We start from the raw sequence: 25,701 nt of genomic DNA, 5'->3' as shown, positions 1-25,701 counted from the left end.
AAAAATTGATCAAACAAAAAATGACACGCTAAAAAAATCATAAGCTGAGAGTGATCAACTTATACCTTAATTTGAGCTGAATTTGGCTTACAATTATTTTAATTTTGATATTTATCGAATACATAAATAAATTAAAAAGCATTCATAAGCTAGTCAAACGCCCTCTAAGTTGTGCATTATAGAAAGAGTGAGTTATTCTCGTTCTTGTGGAGATACATATAGTGTATAATCAAGTAGATTAGTTAGGACGGATATGATGTGGTGGAATCATAGGTGATTCTTAAGTAGGTTCTGTGGGTTCAATTAGACATGTTATTCTCGGCTCGAACTATATAATTTTATATTAATATCTAAATGATTAATTTATACATATAATAAATTAAAATCTCGCTTATACTAAATTCAATTAACTAAAATCTTGAATTCACCTACTATTAGTCTTCGTCCAGAGAGGTTTATTGCACAAAAGCGCCGAGGCGCAAGCTCCCGAAGAGAGAAGCCCAACAAATGTCAGATGCAAAGCCCCCCACCTCATTAAGATTATATTGACATACTTTCCAAAAGAAGAAAAAAAACAGACCCCGTTGAAGACGACAGACAAGGTCATTTATGTCTATTGCCCCTCTCACGGAGCCGTATATGGACGTTACGCTCATACAACTCCTAACCAACAACCAGTTAGCCTTCCTTCTTGTTCTTGACCGGTACTTGACCTTATGCGTTAAGATTCTATATTGGATTTGTCATTGTGGAGAGTTAGGTTAAATAGTCATGTATGATGATTAGCATCATGAACTAGAAGGAAATGACACTATTTTGAATTATTAAAGAATGGAGAGAGTCCCCACACCGTAATAATTTTTTTTAAATCCCCTAAGCAGATTATATTCCATGTTCGAATGTGCCCGCTGATCACCGGAATCTTAGGGAAAGAATTATAATTGATGTTGACCACCAGTTTACTATTTTTCTTTGCAACTACGACTTTTAGAGAAACATAATGGGAGTAACAAATGACAAAGGGATAGTGACCGTCCAACTCATTCCCATTGTTTGATCAAATCAAATATATAAACTATAATAACAATAATTACAGTAGCAACAATAACAACAATACAACAATTTTAATGTAAATTTATGGTAAGGAATTATTGCACTATCTGTCTTTTTGACCTGGTTATGATAGATTATTGATTTTATTTTCTAAGTTATTAATTTAACCCTCTTATAAGTTCCTGGTTGTTGTAAGTTATATATACTGTCATGTACAAAAGTTAAGTTCTATTCATAATTCGTTTCTCTGAATCATTAGTAAATTATTCTTCCTATACTACCCTTTCAGTAGCGCCAAATTCGTTCACCACTCGTGGGAACATTGAGGGTAATAGGGTAAAAGCACTGAGTTATGTTAGCCGGCAGAATGTAGAGTGCACCTTTCAAAATTCGAACATATATTACTAGTAGTATGTAGTGTGTATTTTATGCATTGAATGAGAATATTGCTCTTTCACTGAAGCAATTGGATTAATTTCTTATGAGCTTCTATTCTCTTCTCCGACTGAAAGATTCTTTCATAGCCATTCCAAATCAAGGCTACATACTTCTTTTCTTTCATTTTTTTTTGCTCTTTGCCAGTTTTCCTGCATGTCTATTCTTTGAATAGCATATTCTAAGCCTCTCCCTTACACAGGAATATCAAGATGTTTGATGCATTGCTAAAAAGCAAGTTCTACACCAAATGGTGAGAATGTCAATTCTTTAATTTTCTATCTTGTTTTCTTAGTATTAACTGAATAGGAGTACATTTGTTTCATTTTCTGGGATGGTGATGTCTCAATTTGCTTGCGACTAAAGCATAGTAATAATTATCGGTGATTCTTGTCATCATAAATGTAGTGTTCATTTCTTTTTTGTGTGTTTTGTGTGGTACAGCAAGTCTACAGTGAAGCTGACAAAGACTCGAATCATGATGATCAGAAAAAAGAGAGATGCTATGCTGAAATACTTGAAGAATGATATGGCTGACCTTCTTAAATCTGGAGTGGATGTCAACGCTTACGGCAGGGTAATTTTCTTTTCTCAAAGCTTGGTTTGATATTCTTAAGAATCTTTTTGTTTGATGATAATGCAGACATTAGCATTTCTTATTCCTCAATATTGTCATTCATTTGTTTCATACTAGTTCCTTTTCTAGATTCTGTATGACTTTTAGATGAAGTCTGTGTATTTTCTCCTTCTTCTCCGATGTTTGGAGAGCTCGATCAATTGATTATGATCTAAGATTTCTTGTTCATGTAATGAACAGGCTGAAGGCCTTCTAGTTGAGCTGAATATCTCAAGCTGTTACGACTTATTGGAGCAATATTGTCTGCATATTTTGAGTCATCTCACAACCATGAGTAAACAGAGGTACATTGGATTCCCCCCCCCCCCCCCCCCCCCCCCCCCCCCCCCCCCCCCCCCCTTTAAGCGATGCCAGAAGTATCTGAGACCTGAATTGTTAATAATTCATTTGCATATAGTGCAATTTATGTTGCTATGCTGCTTCCTCTTCTCAACATCCCAGTTGTCAAATGAAGTTGATATTTCATATGTCAATGTCTAAACTTTGAAAGCTTTGCATAGAGAACACCCTCAAACTCCACTACCTCCCCAAAATAATAAACAAAGGAGACAAGGAAATTACCATTTTTTCAGTTGCATTTGCCTTTACTTTCTCATGCAATTGTCATCTTGTCACTTAAGTTTCATTTGGAGCCTATTTGGTTGCATAGATAAAGACTAAAGAGAGGCCAAAATATTTTAGAAGGACCTTCCAATTTCTCTTGGCTTGTTGAGATGACCCTTCTTTCTTCTCCGACCCCTATTTACCGAGGCAGGTGAAGACTAATAAAAATTAGGTTGATTTTAGGTGATATACAAACTTAATGCTCAAGGGAAGGAAAATACTATTTCTCTTGAAGCATCTTTCAGAAAGCTAAATTTGTTCTGTAAGGAAGAGAGGGAGCAATAGATTTTATGCAACTAAAATGTAGCAGTATTTTTTAACTCCATCTTTCATGTATGTTATAGAAGGGGAGCCTCGGTGTAACTGGTATGTTATAGAAGGAGGTCATGGGTTCAAGCCGTGAAAACAGCCTCTTGCAGAAATGCTGGGTAAGGCTGCGTATAATAGACCCTTGCGGTCCAGTCCTTCTCCTGACCCCGCGCATAGCGGAAGCTTAGTGCACCGGGCCACCCCTTACATGTATGTTATACACTCTCTAATAACTGTGAGGTGAGATGGCCTATTGAAAATATTTTTGCTTTTACTTTCCATGCTGAACTTCTCCATACCAATCCCTTAGTTCCTGGTAATTTTTGTTGTTAGGGAGTGCCCAGAGGATTGCAGAGAAGCTGTATCGACTTTGATGTCTGCAGCAGCAAGATTTTCCGATGTGCCAGAATTACGTGAACTGAGAGCTATATTTACTGAGAGATACGGAAATTCCCTCGATTTTTTTTTGAATAAAGAAGTAATTTACTCATTGTCTTCAGCAACATATAGTACGCATACATAACTTAATTTTACACGGAACTCTTTTTGCTTCTCTCTTTAAAACAAATTCATTCTCGTTCTTGACAGTTTATTACAAAGCTAAAGTCACAACCACCTACAAAAGAGATGAAGCTTCAGTTGCTGCAGGCAATAGCAGTAGAATCTGGTGTAAGATGGAATTCAAAGGCTTTGGAGCATAAGCTACATAACCCACTGATATCTGTACAAGTAAGCCTTCTATACAATCACCAGAGAAATTCATGTATCTTGTCATTTGTTGGGATCTAAGTCAACTTGCATTGATATCATAATACTTATAGTAATGTGAAGAATTGGATGGAGTTCCTTTGTCATTTTTTGGCCATCACATCTTTGAGTCTCCAGGTTAAATATTATGGTTTCTTTTACTATTAATGAACAGAAGGAAATGATGATCCTTCCAATTAAAAACTGAAGTGCAATTATCAGTCAAGTGCATTCTTATGTTGGTGAGGTATTGGATGATTGATTGATTTTGGCATTCTGGCTTCAACTTTGTGTGCAGGTGACCTAAACGAGTTTTTAGTTGTTTCTTACTGTCTGTTCTTGATTCAATACACTTCCACTGTGGTGTCATAGTAGATACCGTTACTTTCTATCGAACCACATTACTATTATTTGATTAGATCATCGAATCTTACATAGTTCATGGCAAAGTTTCTGCTTCTGTATATAATCACATTGTCCTTAAATTGTAGTTAGACTATGTTGAAGAAAGTTTCCCAGTCTAATCAGTCTTCTTTTGCACTTTGTACCTATCTTTCACAGGGCTTTCCAAATAGTCATAATGATGAAAAGCACAAATTGCGCAAGAAAATGGATGCATCAGCTCAGAGGAAAGAACATCAAAAAGCTAAACTTAATCATGAGAATGCAAGGGAACATACGACTTCAAAAGCGACAAGGGAGCATCATTCATCTCATGGAAGAAACGAAGTCCATGGTCATGTACAAAGTTTGCCTGGGGGAAGGGAGAGTGACAAACAGAAAAGAGATAATGTAAGGCGTGCATCCAATAGATATTTAGATGACACGCCTCCAATAAAAGGTATTGAAGCGGATAGTATTGGCAGAAAAGGACAACAAAATGAACCCGCAGAGATCATTAGAAGTGTTTCTGAAGAAGAATCTGATGACAAAAAGCCATTCTATTATCGGTCATTTCAGCCTAATTACAACAAGTCAAGAGCATGCATTTCAAAAAACAGTTCAGATGCATCTCCTATTGGTTCCACTGGGGAGGCTCGGGGATATACAGAGATGACTGAGAGGGCGAAAGATGAAGATACCTGTGTAAATGATACAATCAAAAAGCTAAAACCGAAATCAGTTAGGACACGTCTGCAGCCAACGCGTGGTTGTGAGGAGGACTCGGGTAGACTGAAAGGCAAGGAGAGAGAGAAGGGGTTTACTAGTGGAGTGAAAGAAGTAGCAAGAGATGGAAAACATGGCATAAAAATCGCAAACGGTGATCATCTTGATCGACGGGATGAAGAGGAAAAGATGATGGACAGTCTTTTAATGCACTATACGAGGAAACAGGTCCAAAATGATCAACTTAAGAAACCAAAATCAGTCGTTAAGCTATCTAAACTAGCTCAAGTTGAGACGGATGAAGTCTCAAGGCAGAGACTTCCAGCATCCATACCTGTTGAATTGAAACAAGCAAGTCCAGTAGCACCCAAAGAAGCAAATTCCTTTGAACATGATATGTTGAGTCCAAATGGGCATATCCATCCGAAGCTGCCAGATTACGATGACTTTGTCACTCGACTGGCTTCTCTCAGAGGAAAATAAAAAAGAATAACTTTGTACGTAGTTAGATGGAACCGTTGTACCATTCTTCATCTTACTAGTTGCTTTCTCATCAAATTCTTTGTTAATGAGTTAGGATGGTTATCAGGAAGTATACAAAAGTGTACATGTGCATTGGGCATATAATTCATGGCTAGCATTGCACTGTGGAGAATACTATATCAAGAGCAAGAACTTTTAGGAGTATCACATAGAAGGAAAGGAAGAAAAGAGAAGTCCACAGGTATAGTAAATACTTGATCGCTTGAATGGTCATTTAACTTGATGAACGGCCATCAGAATCAGCTATCTTTTTCTTGTCTTTCAAAAGTATCTTACTTTACCTTGTTCACTTTAATGGTCATTTTAGTCGGATTTTGTATTTTCGGTGAGAATTAATGACGTGGAAAGTTTAATTTTAAGAAAATAGTTAATACACTAATTTAGAACCTGGACGAATTTAAAATAGTTAACTTGTGATGAATGGCCATCAATCTATTAAAGGTAAGATGATAGAACTTATGGGTTCACACTTTGCTAGTTCACAACCTGAGAGTTTACTTAAAACAGTCTAAGGGACCTGGTCCCTAAACTGTTTTCACAGATAATGACAGGAAGTAAATAAGGCAAGATATTTACATGGAAAACTCCTTGCTCAAGGGATTAAACACTACAACCTACCGGAGTAGGATTTCCAACTTCACTAAAACGAGCACCTTAAGATTACAACCTATTGCAACCTAGGAATTAAATTCTTAATCCCTAACCCTTACAATACATCCATTGTAAGCACCTTTACAATAACTCTATTAGAAATCTCGAAGTCTTGACTAACTCTAGCCAACGACTTAACTGATACTTAGCTAACTCTAGCCAAGAAAATAAAGTTACAAAGATTGAAACCTGTCCTACTATGATGCTTCTTGATAAGCAGTGGAGGAATACAAATTAAGAACATGAAACACGACTCAACTATCCTAAGGACTTCAGATGTCTTTAGTGGCAGGAACTGGTCCCTCTGATTGTTAAGACCTTATTCTTGTGGGCACCTTGAGAAAGGTGGCGGCTACATTTGAGAGAAATGTGATTTTTAGATTTGCAAGTGTTAGGTCAAATAATCCCAACATGTTGTGTATATATATGAGGCCAAGTAGAGAGCATGGGAGAAACATGTGACCATGGATGGTGACTTTTCAAGGACTTTTAGCTTTTAGCATACATACAGCTGTGCTGTTGCAATTCTGCCTGTCGGAACAGTGCAACAGCTGTTAAGTACCGTGCAGTGCTCCCATGGGACCTGATGGAAGACCTGGTCTTTGTCTTGTTTGTCAAATCATCAAAACTATGAAGTGCTATAACTACTCATAAGATGTCATATCTTGAATTAATTTCTGTGATATGTTTAAGAAACCAACCTCTGAGGAAATCTGAAAGATATTATTGCATATGAATTCTGGGCATGTAAGTCAACTTAATCTACTTTGTCGTTAACTTATTTATTTTGGTACGACCTAGTTGATAGAAAATAGCAAAAAGGAATAAGATATGGCGTGTGGACTGAATAAATCACACTTCTATAAGTTCATATACCTACTTCAAAACTTATTCATGCTTCATTTTGATTCCCCTTTATTAATTCATTATGACCCATGACTGTCTTCTGTCCTTATAATGGGGGGAATATGAATATGTGGTGGAAAGTTGACATTTATAAACAAGTAAAACAGCTGATGAACATCTGATTTTCTCCGTACTTGAAAGTTCACACAGAAAAAGACAGTCTGGTCCATGAAACATCTTGCTTTCAAGAAAGGTCCGGGAAGGGACGAACCCTAAGGAGAAGTAATGTAGACAACCTACCAGAGCCACATCTAAAGAGTATAATGTAGGAAACCTATCCTGATGTTAGGTTCAATAGAGGCAATCAATTTATTAGTAGTAGCTGTCCAATGGGGAAATTCTTTTAGTCAAGTAAGTAAGCCAAGCAAGGCAAATCGCCAATCGATTTGCTGATCCAACTACGGACAAAACACCACAGCCAGTGGCACCGAGCTGCTGAGACCGCATGCAACAAATAGTCATATTCTCAGAGCCACATCTAAGAGGTATAATGTAGGTAGCCTACCCTGGAGCAAGGATTAGTGACTGATTCCACAATTTGAACCCAAACCCTATAGGTCACACAGAGATGACAATAAACTTGATCAAATTTGTTACCTACTAATTTACAGTTATTGAAAAACAGGTTTGATGATTTTCGAAATTTGAAAAGTTGAATCATGAATTTAATAATAATCTATAGTAGCAGTATGTATTTGCTCTTCAGGATGAATTTTGGGGTCTAAGAAACTTGTCTCTGATTGAATGGAGTCTATCAAGAGACTGTCTCATATTTATTCTGTCTTGGGATTTTCTCTTGAACACGTCACTCCAATTTGAAGAACAGAAACCAAGCATTCAATCTATTCAGTCTTGAAGTTTCCCTGATATGCCGCTTCTTCCAGAGCTGATCCATCAACAATTTCTATCACGCGATCTGGTAATGAACGTTAGGAGATGGAAACCATCGTGAAATGTTTTATCGACGGGACGTTTTCCAGTGAACAAATCAAATAAAAGAATACCATAGTTGTAGACATCTCCCCAGGTTGATGCAGCACCTCCTATACCATATTCTGCACAAAAAACCTAAAAAAATGCATCAGTCCTATCGTTAAAATTAGTATTCTATCTATAGTGATCTTGATAAGATATGATACGTTCTATGTTTTGATGACTGTCAAACCGTGAAGAATCAGAGCAGGACCTGGTCTTCTATCTGTTCTCTCCGTACAACTTGCAGTCAACAGTAACAGCTGTAGAGCTGCAACTGTTCACTGTGTGCAAGGACAACAGTGCTGCAGCGGACTAAAGGTCAAACATAAGGATGAGTTGTCTCATCACACTTCTCACGTTTCCCTAGTATATAAGCAACATGTTAAAGGTCTTATGTGAGCCTTGAAAAAACCAAAATTTCACCATTCTGAAAAGCAGCCTACATAGGGTTCTTCAAGTGCCTCCAAGTGCAAAGCTACAACAAACTGCAACCTGCTCTTTCAAGTGAAGATGTTTTAGGTCCTTAAGTTTGTTGAGTCTTTGTCTTTTGCTCTATAAATTGTAAACCTACTCTTCTTTAAAAGAAGCTGTTGTGTAGGTATTCTGAATTCTCAAAAGTTGTTTGTAGGCTGTTTACCTATTTAAAATTTTGAGTGGTACACTTGTCTAAGGGCAGTCAAGGTGTATTAGTTGGTTTGGCTAGAGGTAGTCAAACTTTGTTGAGTTCTTGGCTAGAGGTAGTCAAGAGTGTGCAACTTACAATAGGGTTATTGTAAAGGTGAGGGATTAAGAGGTTAATTCCTAGATTGCAAGAGGTTGTAATTTGAAAGTTGCTCAGTTAGTAGAGTTGAAATCCTATGTGCTAAGTCGTGGTTTTTAATCCCTTGAGCAAGGAGTTTTCCACATGAATATCCTGTGTTATTTTCTTGTTGCACTGCATAAGGTAACTGGTAGATAACCATGTCCCTTCATACAATGTTTTGGTGGACGTATAGCTTCTAAAAATTTCATACATTGTTTTGCTGGACGTATAACTTCTAACAATTGGTATCAGAGCATGTTCTTTCTAAAAGGTTAACACCTAGAAATGATAGTTTTCATGGCTGCTTCACCAAACAAAGAAGGAAAATCCAGCTCATGGTCGTCAAACTTCAAGAGTAAATGCATTGAGACTAATGAGTACAGGGGCAACTCTTCATGCAGAGCTGTAAGGAGCTTCTGGGATGCTCGTCAGGCACTCACCAAAACATACGAGTTTTTCAGAATGAAGGACGGTGATTCTGTCCACAATATGCATTCTAGATTCACCTAAATCATAAACGAACTTCACTTTCAGGGCGTAATCATGGAGACAAAGTTTCTGGTTCACAAACTGCTAAATGCTCTCCTAGACTCTTGGTTAAACAAGGTAAATGTCATTACTGAAACCAAGGACCTCCAAAATCTAACCATTGATGAACTCATTAGTGATCTCAAGATACATGAGCTCACGAGAAAGTCAGAGTTGAGAGAAGAGGAGGCAAGGGAAGAAAAAAGGAATGGTCTGGATGATGAGAGTAGAAGATATTCAAGTTATGATGATGAATTAGAAATGACACATCTCACTCACATATTTCAAAGATTGGGCTGAAGAAGTGCTAGATTTCTGAAGAAAAGGAGCCATGGCAAAAATCTCAAGCAGGATTACCTCAAGGACCACTCCAACAAAACAACTACAAGGAAACAGGTGCCTGAAAAAGGGCTTAGAAGAAAAGAAGTAGCTGAAAATCAAATGAGGCAGGCTTTAATTGCTTGGAGAGACTTCATGAGAGAATCTGAGGATGAAGTTAACTCAAGAAATTCTCCTAAGGCTGTTGTCACAAACGAATCCTCAATGGATAATTCAGATGTTGTTCTCATGGAACAATCTAGGATTGATGATGAAAGCAAGGAGGATTAAGTGAATCCTCTTGATGATAAAGTAAAGCTGGAGGGTTGTTCTCATAAAAGATTAGTCTCCTTATCGAAGAAGTTGATAATGAGCATTATGGACTCATTAAAAAAAAGGAGATGTTAACTGAGAAAGTTAACAGTGTCAAACAAGAAAGAGATGACATGGTGGTTTGTATTGCAGATCTGAGGGAACAAGTTGAGGAAGTAACTAAGGAGAAGGATAGTAGAGTTCAGATCGAGCATGAGATTAAGCGTGTACAATCCAAAATGGCTCCCAAAGCTGAGCTAAAAAAGAATAAGGAACCTCAAAAAATCGTGAACGAAGTGAATATCAAGATAGAGGAATCTATACAAGTGACCTGCTTCTCAACCACGCCGATGAGCACAAAGGGCAGACAAAAGTGTGGATCTCAAAAGACCAGCAGCTCCAACTATCCCCACAATGAAGATACTACTAAACAGAAGCTAAGAGAGAAAGAATCCAGTCTGTACCAGAAAGGAGAAGACTTACCTGAATTGAAAAGAGGAAGTTCAATTCATACTATTCATCACTCTAAGGGACCCAATTTGGTACTGGTTCCCAAACGGAGTTACTAATCCAGTCAGAAGGCTTGGGTGAGAAAAGGGATGTCAAGATTTTTTTTTTCTTCTTCTTCTCACTCAAGAGCTTCTAAGGAGAGGGTGTGTTTCTAAAAATAGAAGATATGAGCAAGACACTCTCCCATGATATTGAAAATGGCTACTACTGAAGAAGATGCAGCAAAGGTGCAGAAGGCACAGAGTGAATATATGTAATCAAGGATGCCGTGTTGGAGCAAATATGAAGAAACCTGGTCCATCCTACCTCTCAAGAAAGTGTGATGTTTCTTAGTATGGTTGCTGAGTGCATGAGCTTATTCAACAAAGCAAAACATTCTAAGCAACATGAAAGACCAGGTTGCTGACACTAAATAGACAACATGATTAGAAGAAGCTCTTTCCCTTCTACAATGGCTATGATAAGGGGAGAGGTACATTATGGTAAAAAGTGTTTTTCGGTGACATCTAACTCGCATATGTACTGTTACAAGTATACACACATGGATGTTTCAGAACAATGCAAGCATAAGTGATACTGCATATTTCAGAGTGTTTGCCCGAATGTTTTTTTTTTCCAAAAAAAAAAAAAACAGTCAAGAGACCTGGTCTCTGCAACTCAGGTTAGTAGTCTCTTCAGCACCTGTATGAAATGGAAATTGTCATTTAAGTTCCAAGTCACCAAAGTTGCTCCCTTTTAATTTTTGAAATATTCCTCCAAACGTTACACCTTCTATGAATCGACCCGATAAAAACAAAAAAACTCAGAACCTAATCCATTTGTCACTTTACCCATTAAAACACCAGTGATTTCTCTTTCCCTTCCTCAATTTAAATAAAAAAAAACCTCAAATTGCTCTCTCATTTCTGCTCTTCGGCATACAAACATGCTCTCTCTAAACTCTCTTCATCTTTCTTAGAATTAAAAAAAAAACATAATGTCTAACGAAGAATCCACCATTCAAGCTTCAACTGAAACTGCCCTCACTTTCTCACAGTCCAAAACCTAAACTCCTCCTGAATCAGATCAGCGTATGTCCTTCCCAAAACCCCAAGCTCCTATCGATCAAAATCCTGTCACCACTTTCTCAAAATCCTCTGTCTCCAGCCGAACTCCAAGAAAAACTGTACCTTCATCAGCCATTCCTGATCAAAGCAAAAAACCTGACTTTGTCAGTAGTGGTCATACAGTATATTTGTGTCTAGATACTTTCTAACTACTGATGAAATGGAAGGACAAGACAATAGAGTAGAAGTTATGAGTTAATCTATTGGGAAAACAGAGGAGTCGAACCTAGATAAAGAAATCCTAGTCTTTCAAGACATGCATGAAGGTAACTCTCCTTCCTCTGATCTCAGTAAAGGAGTAGAGGAGTCTCCCATAAAAGTGGATGGGTCTATCTCTGGGATTGGTCAAGGACGGTGTGGTGGCTTAGACAGTAATGCAGTTCTTATGGAAGAGATTGCACAAACCATGAGCACTATAAGTATTTAGGGAGTGTAAGGCCTTTAGAGGAAATGAAGGAGGAACCTACTCCTTCAGTATAAAGAGCACCTGAATCTGAACTCAGAACATCACCTGTGTGGGACAAGACACCAGGTTCGTGTAGAAAGAACTTAGACTTATTTTTAAATCCTGAAACTATGCCTTATGATGCTGTAGCTCTAGCTGAGATTTCACCGGAGAAGGATCATGTTCATAATGACCGTGCTGATGAATTTGATGAAGATAAAATACCTCTAATTTTAAGCTAAGAAAAAGATCTGGGGCTAAAGAATCCGAAGAATCTGCATCGACTGTGAGAATTACCTTTGTTCGAACTGCACTAAGAACTAGACTGAGAAAGAAGGTTGCAAAGGTAGCTCTGGATTCGGCTCTTCAGGCCAATAAAGCAAGAGGTACTAAAAAGACTAGAGACTCTCCAGTGAGAAGTTGATTGATTGATGAAGCTGAACTGGTAGATGTGGAAACTGCAACAATTAATGATCAAACTAATAAAGAAGAGGGCGAAGTGGAAGATGCTCAACTTGAGAGGAGGATCTGTAGAAAGGAAAGAAGGAAAAGAAGAAGAGGAGTGAGCAAAGGGTCAAACTAGTTGGGGGTGACAAATCTACCAAAGGAACTCAATCTTCTAAGAAACAGAAGCATAGAGGCAATGAGGAATCAAGTTCCTAAAGGAAGCAGAGGGTGGGCAAAACTATTGCTCAGAGTTAAAAGGAAAGAAGGAAAAATCTGAAGAAAGTAAAGGTGTTGCTGGGTAGGGTGTTTGACCCTGAAATTGCTGACATATTTGGGATAAGGGGACTGCTTGATATCTTTGAATTTCAGAAATGGAGTCATCGGTTTGCTCCACCAGTCTTAAGTGCTTACAAGGTATAAGTAGTTGAGTGTTTTTTCCAATCTCTGCTACACTTATGATCACGGTACCCTTATTGCATCAGTCAAATAGACTGAGTTTAGCCTAACTGAAGAGGTTTTGGGTGAAATTCTGGATGTTCCTATTGAAAGAATAAGGACTATTGATGGAGTTGCTTCAAGCAACTTCAAAGTTATGATTGCCAAGGATGTGGTAGAAAATACAGGTGCAAGGGAAAGACTCCTAAAAAAAGGGCTAAAACTGGAGTACCAACTCATGTTTTAGTTGGTCAACAAAGTCCTGCTTCCAAGGGTCGCACTGTTGCCTCCATCACAGACCTTGTGATTATAGAGGTATTGACTTACTTCCAATCTATCAAACTTCCTGCAATCATGATTGAGAATATGATCAAGGTGATGAATGCACCAGAAGGAAAACATGGGCTTCCTTACAGGTTCTTTCTGACCAAGGCATTTGCATATTTCAAGGTCAAGACTGACAAAGCTACTAAGGGATCGAAGAAACATATATTCTCCATAGCTACCCTAGAAGAATGTGAATGTACACCTAGAAAAGGTGGTGTTGGAAGTACCTCCACAGTCTTAACTCTGCTTAAGGCACAAGAGATAACCACTGCCGAAATACAAAAGGTCAAAGCTGAAAATGCTGTTCTTCAGGCTCGACTATCTGAGAAAGAGAAAGAAGATGGTTCTCAAAGTACTTTAGAGGCTACAAGAATTGAGATTGAGAGGCTCAAAGTAGAAAATGGGAGATTGACACGGAAGGTGGATGAGCTCAAGGACCAGATGCTCCAGGACCAATATGTCAACAGTGAAAGCTTGGACAAATTTCTGAATGCTCTGACTCAACACTCCCAAAATCCCTAGTCTTCCTATGTTAAAATTCCTCCTTCTGTGTTCTCTAGTTTTAAATCATGTTCGCTGATCCTATGTTTTTGGGTGATTGGCACCTATGACAATCTTTATTGTCATGCATTTTCTGACCCGCCTACTATGTTTTGCTAATACATTAATTGTTTGGGAATTTATTCTGGTTTGTGCTTGATTATTTGCTTGCCTAATTCTCTTACATCTCATTGTGTTTCCCCTGTGGCTCTGAGTTAGTAATGCTAAACTTTTTTTTGTACTAATTATCCTTTTCGATGATGCCAAAAGGGAGAAAAGTAGTATTAAATGAGTAATAAATGATTGAGATTGAGCACAGTAGGGGAAATGATGATTGAGATTGAGCATAGTAAGGGAAAGGTGGTATACGTATGTCTCATGTTCTTGTGAAAGAGGAAATGGTCTGAAATACATATGTCTAATGTGCTTGTGAAAGGGGGAAATGTCTGAAAACTGGAAGCTGACATATGTCTTTGACACCATCCGGTCTTCCATCCCTGGTACTGCTGTGTTTGTAACATGTTATTATGTTCTAAAAATGGTTTGCTCTATAGGGGGAACAAGTGGGATCTGGTCCTTAGGGGGAACAACGCTTCTAAATTTGTCATCATCAAAAAGGGGGGAATATATAAGATATGATACATTCTATATTTTGATGACTGTCAAATCGTGAAGAACCAGAGCGAAGCATGGTCTTCTATCTATTCTCTCTGTACAACTTGCAGTCAACAATCACAGCTGTAAAGCTACAACTGTTCACTGTGTGCAAGGACAATAGTGCTACAGCAGACTAAAGGTCAAACATAAAGATGAGTTGTCTCTATCTCACTTCTCATGTTTCCCTAGTAGATAAGAAACATGTTACAAGGTCTTATGTAAGTCTTGAAAAACCAAAATTTCACCATTCTTAAGAGCAACCGACACAGGGTTCTTCAAGTGCCTCCAAGTGCAAAGCTACAACAAACTGCAGGACCGACTCCGTACAAGTGAAGATGTTTTAGGTCCTTAAGTTTGTTGAGTCTTTGTCTTTTGCTCTATAAATTGCAAACCTACTCTTCTCTAAAGGAATCTATTGTGTAGGTATTCTGAATTCTCAAAGTTGTTTGTAGGTTATTTACCTACTTAAGCTTTTGAGTGGTACACTTGTCTAAAGGTAGTCAAGGTGTATTAGTTGGTTTGGCTAGAGGTAGTAAAACTTTGTTGAGTTCTTGGCTACAGGTAGTAAAGAGTTGTAGCTTACAATACGATTATTTTAAGGGTGAGGAATTAAGAGGTTAATTCCTAGATACCAAGAGCTTGTAATTTGAAAGTTGCTCAGTTAGTTGAAATCCTACGTGCTAGGTCGTGGTTTTTAATCCTTTGAGTAAAGAGTTTTACACATGAATATCCTGTGTTATTTTCTTGTTCCACTGCATAAGGGAACTGGTAGATAACCAGGTCCTTCCATGCATTGTTTTGGTGGATGCATAGCTTCTAACAGATATTTATAATTGTACTTAAGTATATAACCTGGAGCTGTATATCCAATGGTTCCTTTAATAACCAAGGAGCTTAACTGATTCACATTAGTTTCTCTGTTGAACTTTACAAGCACCCTCACGATGCCAAAATCACTAACATGAGCTTTCAGATCATTGTCAAGAAGCACATTGCTATGATTTAGATCACAATGAACTACCGGTGTTGGGCACTGTTAGTGAAGATAATGCAATGCAACAACTACATCTGTTGCAATAGTTATTCTGTGAAGAATATCCAAACTTACATATACACGTTGTCTTTCTTGAGGATGCAGCCACTTATCCAAGCTCCCATTTGGCAGGAATTGGTATATAAGAGCCTTGAAATCGTTTCCCTGTAAATCAGAACTTGAGCATATACTTAGAACCTTTATGAGGTTTCTGTGGTGAATGTTACTTAATGCTTGGCATTTAGCTAGTAAGCTTTTGGAAGCTCCTTTCTGTTGGAGATCAAGAACCTTAACTGCAATAGCTATTTCACTTGGGGGAAGAGCTCCTTCGTATACTCTGCCAAAGTTATCGATCCCAATCAGATTCTGTGATGAGAATCCCCTGGTTGCATTATGAAGCTCCTTGTATATTATTTTGGGGTGGAAGTGGATATCCTCGGATGATGGTGTCGGAGGAAGTTCAGTTCTTGAGTTCTTCTTCTTGTAAATGAAGGTGAATGTGGATAATGCCAGAAGCAAGAAAGAAAATGTAATGACCATTGCCAGCGTGACCTTAAGTGAAACATCTTTCTTTCTTGGTTTCCCTTTGTTTGTTACAACGCATGGATGTAAATCTAGCTGTGAGATTCCCCCACAAAGGTTGTTTCCTTCTATTTCAACTAAACTAGTATTCTTGAACACACCATCTAAGGGAACGTTGCCTTTAAGTTCATATTAAGTAAGAGTGAAACTTTACCAAATCCTGAGGTATCAGACCACTTAACCTGTTACTCGAAAGATCTAAATACTGAATACCCGTCAATTGTCCCATATTTGGAATGGTTCTTTGGAAGAGGTTAAACTGAAGATAAAGCTTGTTTAAAGAAAAACATTGGCCTATCTCATTAGGTATCTCATCGGACAATCTATTGTATGAAACATCAAGTGCATCCAGAAGTTGCATGTTTCCAACATCACTAGGCAATGCACCAATCAAGCAATTATGTGACAAGTTAAGTGTTCTAGAAAATATGAAAAGACCGATGAAATGTTTCTGAATGGTCCCGTTTATGCTGTTGTGAGAAAGGTCAACTTCTTACATAAACTTAATATTACCAAAACTAGAAGGCATGGTTCCTTCAAGACTGTTATTATGCAAGGATAGATACAATAACCATGTAAGGTTTCCTAGGGAAGAGGGGATTTCACTAGTTAATTGGTTTGAGGCTAAGTAAAGCTCTTTCAAAGTTGGATGTTTTCCAAGTAAAGTTTTAATATTACCTGTTAAGTAGTTTAGGCCCATCCCTAATGTGTTTAAACCAACAAGATTTGGAAATTCTGCATGAATACTCCCATGTATATAATTATTGTAAAAGTTTAGCCAACTCAACTGGGATGATAAGTTACCAATCGAGCAGGGGAGCTCGCCAGTGAACTGGTTGTAGGCAATATCAAGAAACTGTAGCCTGCTACAATTTGTTAATGGAGTAAGAAAATTTAGATCATCACTTATGAGCTGATTAGAATTGACATTAAGGAAAAGGAGAGCCATGAGTTTTCCAAAACTTAAGGGTATGGATCCAGTGAACTTGTTAGCTGTCAAATCTAGCTGGACAAGATTTGGTGCATTGGACAACAAAACAGGTATCTTTCCGGTGAAACCATTACCACCCAAGTAGAGCCTCTGAATGTTAGGAAAAATAAGCCCCTTCAGGTCTCCATGAAAATTGTTTTGACTGATTGAGAGAAGTTAAAGTGCTGAAAGATTGTAAAGTGGAGGTGGGAACACACTAGCGAAATGATTCACCGCCACTCTGAACACTGTCAGATTTTGAAAAAAGGCTATTGTAGATGGAATTTATTCTTCAAGATAGTTATAATTCATACTAAGTTCTTGGAGGGATGAAAGATTTCCAAAAGAAGCTGGGAAGTTCCCGGTGAGGTTGTTGTTATTGAGATATAAATTTTGAAGCTTTGACAATGATCCTAGTTCTGGAGGGACTTGTTCTATTAGATAATTGTGATTTAGATCAAAGATTACGTAAGACATTCTATACAATTTAAGAATGTCTAAACACATATAGAGTGAAATCGCAGCAGAATAATAGATCGACGTACCTCTAACCATTGTTATGAAATGGTGTCGGCGTCACTGTTGGCTTTCTTCTAACTCCTCCGGTGAGTCTTCTAAGAACTCAGAATATCTCACTAGATGATGTAGTATTTTAGAATGTGATTTTCTGCGCTTAGGACCCAAACGGACGTCTCTATATATAAATTATTCAACCATCAAGAACAGTTTTTGGAAAGTAGTTAGCCAGTTACTTAGTGGCCTAATGGTTTATGGAGCAGTTCCAGAAAGTGGAAAAAGGGAAGTTATTTGGTCCAAAACATATGGACCATTTGAAGAAGTTCAAGTATTGAACTTTGTTTAACATTCTCCCACTTAGTCCGTATACAAAGTGCTCATTATCATAACTTAAAGAGAATCATATTACATGAATCATGGCGCTAGTTCCTCTAAGAGTGAGTAGTATCTTCCATGTATCACAATGTATTATGCCTCTAAGCCTGAGCCCATATTACTTAATGAATAAACCCAATGTTTATTTTAGGTCCATACTTCAGTGATATTTCTTAGAACAAGCTGAATGTGTACACAGTAACAAATACAAGAATTATCATATAAAATAGAGTTTTAGCAATATTCGTAGTTGTAACCGAAAATTTACATAGTGGAACTAAGTCCCATTGTGACTACATGATCCTTAAATTTCTGCGGTGGCATGCCTTTAGTTAAAGGATCAGCTAACCTCAGTTTAGTGCTAACGTGTTGAATGACCACTTTCTTAGCTTTAACATGTTCTCTTATGGCTAGATACTTGATGTCGATATGCTTTCTTCGACTATCACATTTGTTATTCTTAGCCATAAAGACAATAACTGAATTGTCACAATATAACCTTAATGGCTTAGAGATACAGTCGACAATTCTAACTCCAGAAATGAAACTCTTCAACTATGCACTATGTGAGGTTGCCTCAAAACAAGAAACCAACTCAGCCTCCATAGTGGAAGTTGAAATTAAAGTTAGTTTGGCACTCTTCCAAGATATAACTCCACTGGCTAACATAAAACGGTATCTTGAAGTTGATTGGCATGAACCAACATAACTAACAAAGTCTACCTCAGAGTATTCAAGGACTTTCAAGTCATCTGATCGTTTGTATATTAGCATCTTGTCTTTTGTACCTTAAGGTATCTTAAGACTTTATTTGCAGCTTTTGAGTGGTCATGAACTGGGTTACTCTGATATTCGTCTAACATTCCAACAAAAAATGCAATGTCAGGTCTTGCACAAACCTAAGCATACATCAAGCTTCCAACAACAGAAGCGTATGGAATATTTTTCATTTGTTCCCTCTCAAGATAGTTCTTTAGGTACTAATTCAAATTGAACCTGTCACCCTTCACAATGGGAGCTACACTTGGTGAACAATCTTTCATTTGAAACCTCTTTAAATTTTCTATTGATATGGGTTTCTTGAGATAGACCTAATATACCTTGATGTCTATCTCTATGAATCTTAATGCCAATGACATAAGACGCATCACCGATGTCTTTCATGTCAAAATTCTTAGAGAGAAATTGTTTCACTTCATGTGGTATTCATTTATTATTGGATGCAAGCAAGATATCATTGTTACACCCCATAGCTTAGAACTTAGGTTAGAAGCATATCATTAGAGTTTTAGTGAAAAATGTGAAGGTTTGAACATTTTCTGAAAATGATTGACAGGCCTACTTCGGGAAACCATAACCCCTTGATTAGTTGCGAATTTGGGAAAGTGTCCTTAATGAAAGTTGTAAGGAACAGGCCTATCAAATATTATATTAGATAGATATGATCATCCCAAGATGGCTAATAGTAAGGCGCTTAAGATTTGATAGAATCGGTTAAGTTTTCGATATATCTGCCTTCCATCCCAATTTCGTGAAAATACTTTGAGAATTGGAGAAACATTAAAACATGAAAGTTGTAGCCTTTTGAAATAGATTTCCAATGGTATGTTGTGGATCCCAAACGGAGCTTTGTGCTAGGAGTTATGCCCATTTTAACGAATGCGGTCAGAAATGGCCTAGGGCGCCGCCTTGGGCGACGCGCTAAGCCAAAATGACAGAAATATGTAAAATTCATCAAGCCCTATAATATAGGTGTAGTGCGCCACCCTGGGTGATGCACCAGGACAAATTATGCCTAAAACGTCATTTTTTTTGAATTTTATATGTAACCAACTCCGAAAAACTTTTCCCACTTCATTGTAAACCGTCTTTTTGGAGAGAAAACACCATAGGGCTTCCTAAAAGCATCCAAGGTGAGTTCCTACTCAAATCCCATTTATTATTACATCAATCTAACAAAGATTAATGCTAGAATCCCAATCTATTCCATAGGTAAATTCTTAAAGGGATCTAAACCCATGCATAAAAAAACCTAAACCTAGCAGAAAGTAGCCGTCGACATGGCCACCATGGCCGGCGGCCAGCCTCCTTCGGGGTCTGGTCTGCTGCTAAATACCGCTTCCAATTCAGAATTCCCTTCTTTGAACCCAAACCAATTGGCTATTACTACAATTAACTCTCACTAACCTGACATACAAAAACCAGCGTTACTTAAGGAAATTATGCAAGAAAATGTCAAAGTAGATCCTATTGAGCTGAAGCCCATTACATATGTTAATGGGATACCACGAGTTCAATGGACGGAGGATGAAGTTGCTCGGATGAATGTGATGGAAAACATGCAATATGCTGTCATAGGAAAATTCTCATATGGATGGCCGGTGATTGATGAATTAAGGACAGCGATTCCTGCACAGTGTGGTATCAAAGGAAAATGTGAGATTGGAGTGTTTCGATTTCGACATGTTTTAATAAGACTCTCTTTGATGGAGGATTTTATAAATCTCACATCTAAAGGATCGTATTTTATCAATTCAAAGGATGGCTACTACTACCAAATGAGGCCTTTAATTTATGATCCTACTTTTAAAATCGATGAAAAGACCACTAAGGTGATGGCATGGATTTCATTCCCTAATCTATTGCCCACATACTTTATAGAGGAATCTCTTTTTTCCATTGCTTCGACTGTAGGGAAACCTTTACATTTGGATCAGGCTACAATTAACAAAACTCACCCTAGTTGTGCTAGGGTGAAGGTTCTTGTGGATCTAAATGATGATTTGCCTGAGTCTGTCCTAATGGATATTGTAAATGAAGTGATTGGAATAGAGAGAACTGTAAATGTGAATATTAGGTATGATCATTTACCTAAATATTGTTTTGAATGTAGACTACAAGGTCATAATGAGAAGGAATGCAGAATTTTGAATCCTGAGCTTAGGTTTGAACAGGAGGAAGGGAAGAATATTGAGAATGAGAAAAAAGAAGAAGGCCCATCAGAGAGAAATAATGCAAATGATACTGTCAGTGATAATTTGGCTGGTAACAAAAAGGATCAACAACAAGGAAGTAAGAAAAATTTTCCGACAAAATTTTCATCAAGTGGAAAAGTTGTTGGAAAATGGCAAACTTGGAATGTTATAAAGGATAACATAATCAATCTTGAGGAAAGGAAGAAAGGGAAAAGGGCAGATTCGAGTGATCAGGCTAGTGAGGACATTCAAACTCAAAACAAATTTGATGCTTTAGCAACAGAGGATGATGAGGAGAAAATGGAGGAGAATGATGGGAATAATAACGCGGTGGAGGAATCTGAGAACTGCAACAACAAGGAGGAGACTGTTACAAAAGATAAGGAAGAAAGAACTGATAACACTAACAACAGAGGAGGGGGTTGCACAAAAGATGCTGGAGCCAAAAAGGGGACAGAGCAAGGGAAAGAACGGGAACAAATAGCTTCAAAACAGTGTGTTACCATCCCAGAGACTATTCAAGAAAATGGAGAGGAGCAAACCAAAGGGGGTGCTAGGGTGGAGGAACCTGAAGGTACTGAAACAGAGGGGATCACATGCCATGAAACAACAGGAACACTAAGTACAAAAGAATATATATCAATAGAGAAGGAAACAGAAATTGAAGATAAGCAAGATAGAGTGAACATCAATTAGGAGATATCATCTTGTGCATCATCTTCAAATGCAGAGGTTGGTACAGAAGAACATTCTACAGAAACTAAAGGTACGGAGGTAAATCCTGATCGGGAGGATAGCATGGAGAGGGAGATTTTACCTGAAAGGAAGCCACTGGATGAGGAAATGGTGGATTATATCAGCACTACAACAGCAGATGTTATAGAAAGTACTGATCATAATCTACAAAATAACATACAGGAGAAGATTAGCAGTCATGCAGCAGAGTCGGTCAAGGAAAAATGTGAGGTTACACAGATAAATGATGAAAGTAAAAGAAACAGACTCTTTGATCTAAATAAAGAGGTGCTATCTTCATCCCCTTCTGGATCCCAAGTGTTGATTGATTCAGCTGAAAAGGAAAACCATCCACCTGCAAACAAGGAAGTAACACAAAGTCAGTTAGCAGTTCCAATAAAAGTAACACATCCTAATTCTAACCTACAAGATATTGTTGCTCATAAAGTGTCTCAATTAGAGTTACAAGAAGGGAAGCATCCGCAATTAGAAGAGGATAAGGAGATGGAAGACAGAACCAACAACATTCAGAAAGTTGCTAGGGAAGCTGGTTTATCACCAAAGATGCTTGCTAAAAGTGGAAAAAAGCATAAAAATCAGGAGGTTCAATAGACCAAGAGGGTTTCAAAAAGGACAACTTCTTCGAAGTATAAATGATGATTAAAGCTTTAATTTGGAATATTAGGTCTGTTAATACACAACAGGATTTTCAGAGACTCATAAAGTTACAAAATCAATACAAGTGTTGCTTAATTGCTTTGATGGAACCGTTTCAGAATTGCAGACACTTACAGAAATATAAAAGAAGGTTAGGTATGGAATATTCTATTGCTAATAAGAATGGGAAGATTTGGGTTTTTGTGAATGCTTCAGTACGGTGGGAAATCTTAATGGATGCAGATCAACAAGTCACTTTGAAGATTCATCACCCAGACATAGGCAAAGACATCATTGTAACTTTTGTTTATGCCAAATGTGATGAAGGGGAGAGGCTAGAATTATGGGATGATATATATCATTTGGCAAGTACTATGTCTTTTCCATGGATGATTGGAGGTGATTTTAATGTTATTCTTTTCGATGAAGAGAAATTGGGAGGCTTACCTGTCACTCTAGCAGAGTGTGAAGATTTTGCCTAGTGTATGAATTCTTGTGACTTATTTGACATCGGTTTTAAAGGAAGCCCATACACTTGGTGGAATGGTAGGGCAACAGAAGATTGTATCTTTAAGAGATTGGACAGAACTTTGTTTAATTCTATCTTTCAGGAATTTCTTCCATAGCTTGAGGTGGAACACTTGACAAGAACTGGATCTGATCATTCTCCTTTGCTTGTATCATGTGGGGATGAAGTTGTCAGTATTAAAAATCCTTTTAGGTTTTTGAATTTTGGATCCATCATGACAATTTCAAGGATGTGGTAAAGCAAAACTGGCAAACAGAGTTTATGGGAACTCCTTTTCTGGCTTTTAAGCAGGGATTGAAGAATCTTAAGAAGGCTTTATCTAAGTGGAGCAGGGAGACATATGGGGACATTTTTAAGCAGCTATCTATCAGAGAAGAATTGGTCAAGGTGAAGGAGAAATTATTTGAGGAGGATCCTAGTATAATAAATAGAATTATTTTGCAGAAGGCCCAGACAGAGTTGAAAAAGTATTTAAGTATAGAGGAACAGTACTAGAGGCAGAAATCTGGATTCTCTTGGTTCATCGAGGGGACAGAAACACAAATTTTTTCCACAACCATGTCAATGGGAAAAGGAAAAAATTACAAATAAACAGGATTAAAGATTCTAATGGTGCTTGGCTGGAAACACATGAGTAGATATCAGAAGAGGCAGTGAAGCTTTTCAGCAACCAGTTTACTCAAGAGAGAGATACTGTGGATTTTGGGATCCTTCAGCATGTCCCATCCATGGTAAATCATGAACAAAATGTGCTTTTATGTTCTTACGCATCAAAGGAGGAAGTCAAAAGAGCAGTTATGGCTTTGGGAGGAGTCAGTGCAAGTGGACCTGATGGTTTTACTGGTTTATTCTATCAAGAATGTTGGGAGATAGTTGGAAATGATGTACATGCTGTAGTGCTTGCATTCTTTGATGGAAAAAAAGCTGCCTAAATCTATCACCCATACCAATCTGGTACTTATTCCAAAGAAGCAGCAAGTGCAATCTTTCTTAGACATGAGACCTATAAGTTTATCTAATTTCATTAATAAGGTCATATCAAGAGTTCTACATGATAGGTTGGAAAGCATTCTTCCTACATTGATTTCTTCAAACCAATCAGGGTTTGTGAAAGGGAGGAATATTTTTGAGAATGTATTACTTACTCAGGAGATTATTTCAGATATTAGAATAAGAGGCAAGCCAGCAAATGTCATTATCAAATTGGATATGGCTAAGGCTTATGACAGAGTTTCTTGGAAGTATCTAATGCATGTGTTAAGAAAGATGGGTTTTGCAGAACATCTTATTAACCTGATCAGGAGTTTAATTGGGAATAATTGGTATTCTGTGTTACTTAATGGACAAGCTACTGGATTCTTTCATTCCACCAGAGGAGTGAAACAAGGAGACCCTTTATCTCCTGCTTTATTTTTATTATCTGCAGAAGTATTATCAAGGGCTTTGAATGCTTTATTTGAAGATGATCAATTCATTGGGTATGGGATGCCTAAGTGGACAAACCCGCTAAACCACTTAGCTTATGCTGATGATACAATTATATTTGCTTCTGCTGACTCATACTTTCTAAGGAGAATTATGCATATCCTGAGGGAGTATGAACAGACTTCTGGGCAACTGATTAACAAATCCAAGAGTTCTTACTACATGTATTCTAAGGTTGGCAATGATTTGATGCAATTAGTAGGGAGTTTCACTGGATTTAATAAAGGGAGTTTCCCTTTCACATATTTGGGTTGTCCTATCTATCACTCCAGGAAGAAGAAAGTTTATTACTCAGAATTGTTCAAGAAGGTAAAAGGGAAATTACATTCTTGGAAAGGTAAAATGCTTTCATTTGGTGGAAAAGCTATGCTGATTCAAAGTGTTCTCCAAAGTATGCCAAGTTACCTGCTTTCAGTGATTGCACCTCCTAAATGTGTAATAAAGGAACTTCATCGATTTTTTGCAAGATTCTTTTGGAATACTAAAGAGGAAGGGAGGAGTAGACATTGGGTTTCTTGGAGGGATATATGTCTTCCAACTCAGGAGGGGGGGTTTGGGTTTCAAATCACTTTTTGATGTTTCAAATGCTCTATTTTCCAAGTTATGGTGGAGATTCAGAACTACATCATCTTTATGGGCAAATTAGATGTGGAATAAGTACTGTAAAAAGGAGATTCCCACCTTGGTGAAATGGAAAGGTAGACCTCAAGTGTGGAAGAAGATGTTACAAGTAAGGGATGCTATAGAGCATGAAATTTGGTGGGAAGTTAATGGGGGCACTTCTAATGTTTGGTTTGAAAATTGGACTAAACTGGGTGCTTTGAACTATGTAGTTCCTACAGATTATCCTATAAATGAAGACGTTCAAGATGTTGCAGACCTTATAGAGGGAGGATGTTGGAAAGATCAGATACTTGAACAAACTTTTCCAACAGACATAGTGGAGTACATAAAATCAGGAATTCACATAAGGGAACTTGAAGGAAATTGGGATAGGCCTTGGTTGATGCCTACTAGTACAGGTAAGTTTTCAGTAAAGAGTGCCTGGGACATTTTGAGACAAAGGGATCATGCAAAGGCTGATTTTAAGCATTTGTGGATTAAGGGGATGCCTTTCAAGATATCTTTCTTTATATGGAGATTATGGAAAAATGTCATTCCTACAGATGATACTTTAATGAGGATAAGGATCCCTGTTGTATCAAGATGTTACTGTTGTACAGTTCCTCAACAAGAGACTATACAACATCTCCTCCTAACTAGTAAATTTGCATCAGATGTTTGGAGTGTTTTTAAGCAGGCAGTAGGTATACAAATGAATCTCATTCAGATTCACCAAGTTATCAGAAACTGGTGGAAAATTGAGTGTGCTGAGAAATTTAAACCAATTCTACATGCTATGCCTGCTATGATCATTTGGGAGTTGTGGAAGAGAAGAAACACTATCAGAC

General features: G+C 37.7%; 2 protein-coding genes across 2 annotated transcripts; one reads left to right on the top strand and one right to left on the bottom strand.

Annotated features, from left to right (window-relative positions):
- Nucleotides 1–1,449: 1,449 nt before the first annotated feature.
- Nucleotides 1,450–5,739, top strand: LOC132602372 (uncharacterized). The gene is made up of 6 exons (XM_060315248.1): nucleotides 1,450–1,741; nucleotides 1,933–2,065; nucleotides 2,306–2,409; nucleotides 3,371–3,515; nucleotides 3,626–3,766; nucleotides 4,346–5,739. Exons 1-6 carry the CDS (start codon nucleotides 1,701–1,703, stop codon nucleotides 5,372–5,374), a joined length of 1,593 nt encoding a protein of 530 aa, XP_060171231.1. The 5' UTR covers nucleotides 1,450–1,700; the 3' UTR covers nucleotides 5,375–5,739.
- Nucleotides 5,740–15,129: 9,390 nt separating this feature from the next.
- LOC132601687 (LRR receptor-like serine/threonine-protein kinase EFR) lies at nucleotides 15,130–19,033 on the bottom strand. Its single transcript, XM_060314759.1, has 6 exons — nucleotides 18,970–19,033; nucleotides 18,219–18,348; nucleotides 16,687–17,141; nucleotides 16,222–16,497; nucleotides 15,502–16,127; nucleotides 15,130–15,426 (listed from the first exon to the last, which is right to left on the bottom strand). The coding sequence occupies exons 1-6, from the start codon at nucleotides 19,031–19,033 to the stop codon at nucleotides 15,130–15,132; spliced, it is 1,848 nt and encodes a 615-aa protein (XP_060170742.1).
- Between the last annotated feature and the right edge of the window lie 6,668 nt (nucleotides 19,034–25,701).

The sequence above is a fragment of the Lycium barbarum genome, chromosome 7, assembly GCF_019175385.1.
Source record: "Lycium barbarum isolate Lr01 chromosome 7, ASM1917538v2, whole genome shotgun sequence".
Taxonomy (NCBI): domain Eukaryota; kingdom Viridiplantae; phylum Streptophyta; class Magnoliopsida; order Solanales; family Solanaceae; genus Lycium; species Lycium barbarum.
Note: the sequence above shows the minus strand (reverse complement) of the source record. Positions and strands in the feature narration are given on the sequence as shown.

Bases quoted from the DNA above. Each gene is read 5' to 3' on its own strand.
- LOC132602372 (XM_060315248.1), top strand. From the start codon at position 1,701: ATGTTTGATGCATTGCTAAAAAGCAAGTTCTACACCAAATG. The intron at 1,742-1,932 runs GTGAGAATGTCA...TGTGTGGTACAG, and splicing joins AGCAAGTTCTACACCAAATG to CAAGTCTACAGTGAAGCTGA. The intron at 2,410-3,370 runs GTACATTGGATT...TTTTGTTGTTAG, and splicing joins ACAACCATGAGTAAACAGAG to GGAGTGCCCAGAGGATTGCA.
- LOC132601687 (XM_060314759.1), bottom strand. From the start codon at position 19,033: ATGAAAGACATCGGTGATGCGTCTTATGTCATTGGCATTAAGATTCAT. The intron at 18,349-18,969 runs GTATATTAGGTC...GTGACAATTCAG, and splicing joins TCATAGAGATAGACATCAAG to TTATTGTCTTTATGGCTAAG. The intron at 16,128-16,221 runs GTATTCAGTATT...ATGAACTTAAAG, and splicing joins AAATATGGGACAATTGACGG to GCAACGTTCCCTTAGATGGT.